Below are 8,833 nucleotides of genomic sequence, written 5' to 3'. Positions count from 1 at the left end.
CGTGACTTAAAGCTTTATTTCAAGTAGAAACCTTTCCTTTAGTACTTTGAAAATGAAGCACAAACCCATCATATACACTACCACGCGAAATAAAATAAGTTTTAACGTGACCATGACTAACAGCAAAAGAACTATGCACCCTCTAAAGTAACTTCTGCCTAACCAACGGGGAAATATTTAACAACATGGAGCTTCGGTGGCCCTACCGAACTATGTGAGTTCTGTGACGCCGTAGTCTGGAAGGAAGAAGCCGTAGGCGAGACTCCCAAAAATTCCCGACCAAAATTCAATATATGCTGCCAAAAGGGTAAGGTCAAACTCACACTACTCAAACAACCTCCAGAATTATTAAAAGGATTACTAGATCCTTTGGGTGGCACACGTTCATCCGAATTTTGGAGGTTGATCCGGTCGTACAACACTATATATGCATTCACATCCATGGGTGGCAGAGTCGACAACGCCATTAACAAAGGTGGTGCGCCATACTGCTTCCGACTTGGCGGCCAAAACCACCATAATATCGGCTCACTCCTTCCACCATTGGGGAAACAACCACAGTTCATGCAATTATACTTTCACGACACCGAAAATGAACTAACAAACCGGGTGTCATCCTTGAATGGGGAAGGTAAGAACAGCCTTCAACCGGAAATTGTCGAGGGCCTTTCCCAGATGATGTACGATCACAATGAAATTGCAAAGCTATGCAAAATGTCCAGGGAGCGCATGGGAAATGAGGACCTACAGCATGTTCAATTATGCCTCCGGGCTGCCCGTTCCAAAGATGATAAACAGTTTGGTCCACCAACAGTGAATGAGTTTGCAACACTTATTATCGGGAACGGGGAAACTAAAAAAGGGTCCCGTGATATTATAATCCAAGAACGTGCAAGCGGATTGCAACAGATCTCTGAACTCCATCCAAAATTCATGGCAATGTAGTATCCTCTAATGTTTCCTTACGGTGAGGACGGATTTAGACTGGGCATAGAGCATTCTGATGCAGCCACAACAAGCAGAAAGAAAAGAAAAACTGTGACAATGCGGGAGTATTACTCTTATAGGTTCCAAGAACGTCGAAAAAATGGCAAACTTATTGACGGGATATGCATTCTGTGTGGGAGGTTAAGGCAGCAGTACATGTGTGACGCATTTACCTCTGTTGAGGAGACTCGCTTAGATTACGTCCGGCACAACCAAAAAACAATCAGAAAATACTCCCTGCGTGGCCTGACTGACGCAGTCGCCGCTGGTGAAGTAACCCCTGCTTCACTTGGCCAACGCATTGTCCTTCCCCCATCTTATCCCAATTGTTTCAGAAAGCTTTTCCAACTCTACCAAGACGGGCTGGCTATATGTAGATGGGCAGGTCCGCCAGATTTGTTCATCACTTTCACCTGCAACCCAAAATGGGAGGAGGTCTCTGAATTCCTAAAAGCTATCCCTGGCCAACGGCCTGAAGACCGTCCCGACATCCTTGCTAGGGTGTTCAAAATTAAGCTGGATGAACTCATTGTAGACTTGACCAAAAGGGCTTTCTTTGGTGAAACACTTGCAGGTATTACATTAATCATCCCTTATATTCAATATAACTTAAACTACCAAAAATAACACAACTTTTATTTCTTATCATCCTTTTTATTTTCCTCTGTACTTCATTTTAAATTTGTTTAGGCTACTCCCACCACCCTATACCCAGCCAAATCAATTTACTGCTTACATGCTGAACGCGATAGTATAAAAAAAGGAAAAAGGCTCACATGTAACAGTGCTCTTATCTTCCAAGATTTAACTCAAACACAACGTCCCACCAGTGTTTTATCAATTGAACACTGCTAAACTACCAGAAAAACCACCACTTTTATTTCTTATCATCCTCCTTATTTCCCTTTGTACTTCAATTTATCGCTTACATGCTGAACGCCATATTCTTAAAAAATAATGCCAAACTCCGAGACCTGAAAAAATGATCGGACGTCTAGACTCTGGATCCAAAATTAAGGAGAACAAGTGAAATAGAATTTTCTATGGTTCATATTACCGTATAAGTAGCAGTCAAACTTTAAGCACATGATATGTACTCTAATTACTAACTTTGTTCATATCACTCAGTTATTTATACAGTGGAGTTCCAGAAGAGAGGATTGTCGCATGCACACAATTGCTTATTTCTGCGCCCTGAAAGTAAACAGACTGACCCATCGGAGATAGATAAGATTATAAGCGCTGAATTACCGGATAAAACAGAAGACCCTACAGGTTATGAAGCAGTCGTGCAATTTATGCTACATGGCCCTTGTGGAGAAGCAAGGTCCAGCTCACCTTGTATGGTTGATGACAAGTGCTCGAAGTACTACCCGAGAGATTTCTGCTCTCACACATCTGTCAGCGACGATGGCTATCCTGTATACCGCCGAAGAAAAGATGGTAAAGAAGCTGAGAAGAATGACCACACTCTTGACAACAGATTTGTGGTGCCTCACAACATTGACCTATTAGTGAAATACCAAGCCCACTTGAATGTGGAATGGTGTAACAAACATAGATCAGTCAAATACCTTTTCAAGTACATGTCGAAAGGACCGGATATGGCACACGCAAGTCTGCATGAAGTACGTCCTCACATAAATGAAGGCAACATGAATGAACAGCCAGTTGATGAAATAGAAACATATCTTAAATGTAGATATGTATCTGCTTCCGAAGCCTGCTGGAGGATCTTCGCATTTGAAATACAATTTAAGCAGCCACCAGTACAGCGCCGCCTTATCACTTAGAATCCGAACAATATGTTTTCTTCGAAGATTACGAGGCGCCAGATGACGTCCTAGAAAGAGTGGGAGATGCAAAAACCACCCTTACTGAATGGATGGTTACAAACCAAAAACATGAAGACGCATGCTTACTAACATATGCAGAGTTCCCGAGAAAATGGGTTTGGGACAAGAATGGGAAAATATGGACAAGACGGAAAAAGGGTTTCAAAATCGGAAGGATATACTTTGCTAACCCAAATTCCGGGGAGCCGTACTACTTACGTCTTCTACTGAACATTGTTAAGGGGGCAAAATGTTTCGCAGATATCCGTACCGTAGACAAAGTTGTGCACCCTACATACAAGTCAGCTTGCAATGCTCTCGGGCTACTAGATGGAGACGAAGAATGGCATGTGGCCTTGAACGAAACAGCAAACTTTAGGAGCCATTTTAGTGAAGGCTTTTAATAGTATTTTATAGATAAAACACACTGGAACGGCCCAGACCATTAACGAAAAAATCTGTTAAGCATCCAGCCTTACAGCATATTAATATTACGGCACATACCTAAATTGACGACCCTAAAAAAAAAAGATAGGAAGACAATGGTGAAATAATAAACGACAATTAGTTTACGGGTACAAATAAACAAATTTAAAGACGAAATACAATTATAAGTTAAATAAATTGTCATAATGAGAGACACACGGTAAAAAAAACCACAAAAGGAAAATGCTACAAATAAACAGAGAATAAGTAATACTATTCATGCTGAATTAAATATATATAGCAAAGGATTAACTGCCGGTAAACTTCAACAAACAAATCATCTAATTTGTGAAGGTTTAAGTACAACCTTAATTTCATGCAGCTTGGACAAATGAACTATGACAAACGAAAGAAAAACTTTGTGACACTATTCCCAGCAGTACACTATAAGAACTGTAACACGTCAAGGTTACAGCAGCGGGTAAAGCTAATACTATACTGCGATCAAAATTACGGTCCCAAAGGATAGGAGCGTTCACTGATTGAAATGCTAATAAGATTAAATCACAGCTAAAAGGGAATAACTTTATTAATTTTTTACCACCAACATCACACACCTATCTGAGATGTTCAAAGGAGAATGAAAATTAATACAAAATAAACAAATTAACAATAAACGTATATTATTATTACGTGAAAAGATAAAATCAAATTAAAGGACCCAAAACAACACTTGCAAAAACCACGAAGAATGTAGTAAGCCAGACAACAATAACTAGGATTAATTGTATGAACCACATATAAAAGAAAACACAAAAAGTCAATCATAATGAGAATATTAAAGCTAATAATAGCAGTAGTAAATGAATTTTAATGTTGCAAGAAAAAATATCCAAACAACAAGTATCCAAGGTAAACAATCCAGTAATAATAAAAAAACCGAAAAATCAGGAGAAATGGAAAACCAACAGCCACTACATATAATTTATAAATATGCAAACCAAATGCAATTCACATATTCGCCCACAGAATACAATAAAAAAAAACACAAACAGTAAAAGATAAGCAAGCAAAAAATGGCACCTCAGATTGTCAACATCGCAGCCATGGTCCCATCGAAATCCAGATATCAAATCACAGCCCGAGCAACACGTATATGGGAGGTCGCACCAAACCAAAACGCCAAGCCACTATCCCTCGACATGGTCCTGCTTGACACAAAGGTAATACTAAGAAACTCACAAATACAACTAAAGTAATGAAAAGGAAACAAAATAGCTAACATGATATTGTTCAATATACGTAAACAGGGAGAACATATACACGCGACAATCCCACAAAAGTGGATACGCAACTTCAAAGATGACATACAAGAAGGAAGAATATATGAAGTAGCACACTTTGAGGTTGCAAAGAACAACAGGGGGTATAGACCAGTGCACACCAATGAAAATCTAATCAAATTCACACCTTTTACATCAATCATTGAGCAACCCGAAGACTCAAACAAAATAGAGAAACACAAATTCGAGTTTCACCAACTGGATTTGATTCATGAAAGGAACAACAAGACTGACTACTTGATAGGTACGTTACCAAAAGGTTAAACAAAGGCAAGGGAATAATAACAACACAATTACATCTAACATGTAAAAAATACAGATGTCATAGGGGTGCTCACCGGGGTGAAAAACAAGACAGACGTACGGACAGAAAAAGGCATAACAGAGATACGAAACATCTACATAGAAGACGAAAGGTAATACCAAAAAAACACTTATACACTCTGGATGATTAAAAACATAAGGAACTAACAAATATGTATCATAGACAAAATGAAGTCAAGGCCACATTATGGGGAGAGGCAGCAAACTTTGTCAGCGAGGCCGATACTTGAGGACCAGGAGTCAACAAAATCATTGTCATCACATCAACGAGGGTAGCGCGATACAAAGGTAATGAACACTAAATATAACCACCACGCGTAAAAATATAGAACTAACACGAAAAAAGCGCAGATGAATTGTAACACCCCCATACTCCAAGTGCCTTACCAGGACCACTCAGGTATAAGGATATTACCATCTCGGTTGCTCGAGGCAATGAATATCATAAGACAACAAAGAAACGTACTTTAAAAGTAATTATAGTTTAAGTGATTACATGTTCAAAACCAAAACTGATAAAAGGAAATACAAGTTCTCAAAACTATCTACTATCAAAATACTATCAAGCGTCAGTCACAGTGGAAGACTTCTAAACTGCAACGTGGTGACTCATCCCAGCTATCCCATACGCATCGTCTCATACCTGCTCAATAACTGCTCACCACCCCCGAATGGATCACCACAGTTTTTAAAACATTTAAACGGGTCAAGACTAATCACACAATTTATATGATCCAACAACACAACAAACAACATAGCTCAAACAAATACACACACAATCACACCCACTCCAATCAATCTCCGTCACCGATCCCCCACCGGACCACCCGCCAGATGGGGGACCGCAGCCGTTCCCACCTAAGCCCCGCTCATCATACCGAGCGATAACCCTGTCCCATTAATGTGCACATCCCCTTCCGTGGCGGGTTCCACGAAGGGCGAAACTAGGGCGTGAAGCCAGTCCCGCAAGTGACTCCACTCAGCCGAGAACGCATCTCGAGAACCAGAGACCAACAATCTGCAATCACAATACAACATCAACAACCGTCTAAATTAATCAACAATATACAATCACAACCGTCTGAATCAATCAACAATCACTAACTACAGCACAATCACCACACATTATGTAATTAATACTGAGTAGGGAAACCCTACCTGGAATGCAACACAAACATCAGACGATCTAGCAGCTGTCTCAAAACCTTTCCTCTACAAGCCCTTCTCCTATACACATAATCATACAATTATCACCTAATCAACATAACCCTCCCAAAACCCCCAAATCTACCTAATTAGGGTTTTAAACAAACTCAAAGAAACAGTATAAAATTGGTATGTAGATCTTACCCTTGACGCAAGGAACACTATGATGCAAAGAACAAGATGATCCGACACTCCTTGCCTTGGGGATTTGCCAACAACGTGACGAGAGAGAACTACGTAACTCCTTTTTCTTTTGAAGGGTTTAGAAAGGTTAAAAGTAATTAAATAAACTGACGGAAACCTTTTATATCAAACTCGCGTTATTAGCAAAACCCGTCAAATTATTCCCCGTAAACCGGCTACTCGATCGAGTAGCTAAGGTACTCGATCGAGTGCCCCCTTACTCGATCGAGTACCCACGTTACTCGATCGAGTACCCAACAAGTCAGAAACTATTTTAAACTGCAACTCACCCTTACGCGACAGAGTAAGGCCTACTCGATAGAGTACCCAGAGACTCATAAATACGGAGTATTACATGAATACCAACTAAGCAGTACATACGGCACAAAAGTCTACATCAACATCCAAATACCGGAAGCCAAGAACCTCCTGGAAAGGTAAGAGCAAACGGGGAAAAAAAATGACAAAGAAAAGGTAAACCATGTTAACCAAAGTGTTTATAAAAAATGCAACAGGATAGCAAACCCAAGAACAGTACAACAAATAGAAAACAACAAACAAGAACTGACAGACGAAGTTATGATGGCAAATACGAAAACACTAATGGAGCTAACAGAGATGGAACTCACCGACCCGGTAAGCAACTTCAAGAAATTAATCAAAACATGAACAACACAGAAAACTAACGCTCTATAAACGTCCAATGCCAAAAAAAAAAAACAGAAACAAACATTTACGTGTCAAGGAGTGATATCAAGTGTACGCACAGACGTGGAATGGAGATACATATCATGCCCGACATGCAGGAAAGGACTAGACGCGGACAACGTCTGCCCAAAATGCAGTGAGGAAATACCATACCCAACTCAAAGGTAAAACACCACCAACACCAAAAGACAACAGGAACAAAACAAAATAACCAAAAATAAATTCCACAGGTACAGAATACTTGCAACACTAAATTACAGCAAATCCGAAGCAAGCATTGTTATCTTCGATAAAGAAGCAGAAAAGGTCATCGGAAAGCCAATTGCAAAAGTCCTAGAAATCTACGAAAAGGTAAACTACACAGACAAACTTGGTAACTACTTCAAGGAAGGTAACAAAAAACCACAATGAAAATGCAGGAGAAAGGGAAGCAAAAGGTATACGAGATACTACAAGACTGCGTTGGAAGACAATTCACATTTAAGGTCATGATCGGAACATCAAACTATGGAGACACAAGAGAACTGAAGGTAGTAAAGACATACTTGGGCGAACAAACAAAAACGGTATGAAAAAACACGGAAAAAACACGGAAAAAACACACCACCACTGAAAAAACCCCACCACCAACTAACAAACAACTTACACATTACAGGACCTAAAAAAAGGGGCTCAGGAGATTGACACTGTAATGGAGCCCAAAACACCAGAAAAAAGCCAAGCAGAAAACAAGTGAAGAGTAAGTACAAACCACACAGCAAGACCACTACACATGTCCAACACCCATACAAATGCCACATAATAACACCATCATTGCATGACAGGCATAATGTGAACAACACAACAAAGCGCCCAATGGAAAACAGCTTGGAGACAAACAAGCGCCAACGAACTCAGGAAGACTAACACGGCCAAAAACAAAGGATCCAAAGCGTCAAACAGATAAACAAGAAACGAGATTTGCCACAACTTAGAAAGCATGGATAAACGCAAAAGGAACAAACATAACAACAAAATCATGTTTCTCAAACCTAGATCACCAAAAACATCAATAAGTTTAATACCTAATTTAATTTGTTTGTTGCCTTAGTAACATCATGCATGCTCTTCATCATAGACTGATCCACTAACCGGGCCTCTTTTGCATACTCCGACATGCCCTGCACCACTGCCGGAACTACCTGTCACTGAACTTTCACTCCTTACCGATTCTTCAAAAAATTGGACTACAGCAACTCAAATCTGAATCAATTCAGATGTAGACCTTACGTTGATCTCTTTTGTATGTCGCCTTACTAAAAACATACATGCTTTCCATCATCGCCCCCGTCACTAACAGGAGTCGTTTTGCAACCTCGGCGGCGTATCTCTCCACTGTCGGAACTCCGATTCCCAAAGGATTCATTTGCTGATGATTCATCGAGTTCTGGCAAACCTGCACATCCCAAATTCGAATCAATAAACATGTTGACCTAGACCTAATTCCCCCAATTTCTACAAAAACTGAATGATTTTCGACACCAACTATAACGAATAGGCGGCTGATCATTTTGTTTGGCGAAAACCAAACGTGATGGGCTTCAAAATTGAAGATCTGATGATTTCAAAATGAACGAGAGATTGGGGATCTACAATGAAACGCAATGAAAGGGCGGTGTGGGGGTGTGTCGTGTGCACCAACTAATTGATTTGCTAACATTTATTTCCTATTTTCTCCTTTTTCAAAAAATTAATAAAGTAATACCGTCATGAAACCGTATACAGCGCACCGATATGAACCCGAATACATAAATACCACTACGAAAACAACTCAATACAAAA

General features: G+C 40.0%; 3 protein-coding genes across 3 annotated transcripts; all 3 read left to right on the top strand.

The window, feature by feature from the left end:
- Positions 1–441: 441 nt before the first annotated feature.
- LOC141587528 (uncharacterized) lies at positions 442–945 on the top strand. The gene has a single exon (XM_074409006.1). It carries the CDS (start codon positions 442–444, stop codon positions 943–945), a length of 504 nt encoding a protein of 167 aa, XP_074265107.1.
- Positions 946–1,044: 99 nt separating this feature from the next.
- Positions 1,045–2,780, top strand: LOC141587527 (uncharacterized). Its single transcript, XM_074409005.1, has 2 exons — positions 1,045–1,561; positions 2,116–2,780. Exons 1-2 carry the CDS (start codon positions 1,045–1,047, stop codon positions 2,778–2,780), a joined length of 1,182 nt encoding a protein of 393 aa, XP_074265106.1.
- A 1,544-nt stretch (positions 2,781–4,324) lies between these two features.
- Positions 4,325–8,258, top strand: LOC141587526 (uncharacterized). The gene is made up of 8 exons (XM_074409004.1): positions 4,325–4,471; positions 4,559–4,835; positions 4,911–5,007; positions 6,820–6,940; positions 7,028–7,176; positions 7,273–7,363; positions 7,432–7,578; positions 8,130–8,258. The coding sequence occupies exons 1-8, from the start codon at positions 4,325–4,327 to the stop codon at positions 8,256–8,258; spliced, it is 1,158 nt and encodes a 385-aa protein (XP_074265105.1).
- Positions 8,259–8,833: the final 575 nt, after the last annotated feature.

This window comes from Silene latifolia, chromosome 6, assembly GCF_048544455.1.
Source record: "Silene latifolia isolate original U9 population chromosome 6, ASM4854445v1, whole genome shotgun sequence".
NCBI classification, from domain to species: domain Eukaryota; kingdom Viridiplantae; phylum Streptophyta; class Magnoliopsida; order Caryophyllales; family Caryophyllaceae; genus Silene; species Silene latifolia.
This window is presented reverse-complemented; position numbering and strand designations above follow the sequence as displayed.

Coding starts and splice junctions, on each gene's coding strand:
- LOC141587526 (XM_074409004.1), top strand. CDS start 4,325: ATGGCACCTCAGATTGTCAACATCGCAGCCATGGTCCCATCGAAATCC. Junction 5,008..6,819: donor ATCTACATAGAAGACGAAAG/GTAATACCAAAA, acceptor AAAATGCAACAG/GATAGCAAACCCAAGAACAG. Junction 7,364..7,431: donor TCCTAGAAATCTACGAAAAG/GTAAACTACACA, acceptor ATGAAAATGCAG/GAGAAAGGGAAGCAAAAGGT.
- LOC141587528 (XM_074409006.1), top strand. CDS start 442: ATGGGTGGCAGAGTCGACAACGCCATTAACAAAGGTGGTGCGCCATAC.
- LOC141587527 (XM_074409005.1), top strand. CDS start 1,045: ATGCGGGAGTATTACTCTTATAGGTTCCAAGAACGTCGAAAAAATGGC. Junction 1,562..2,115: donor CTTTGGTGAAACACTTGCAG/GTATTACATTAA, acceptor CATATCACTCAG/TTATTTATACAGTGGAGTTC.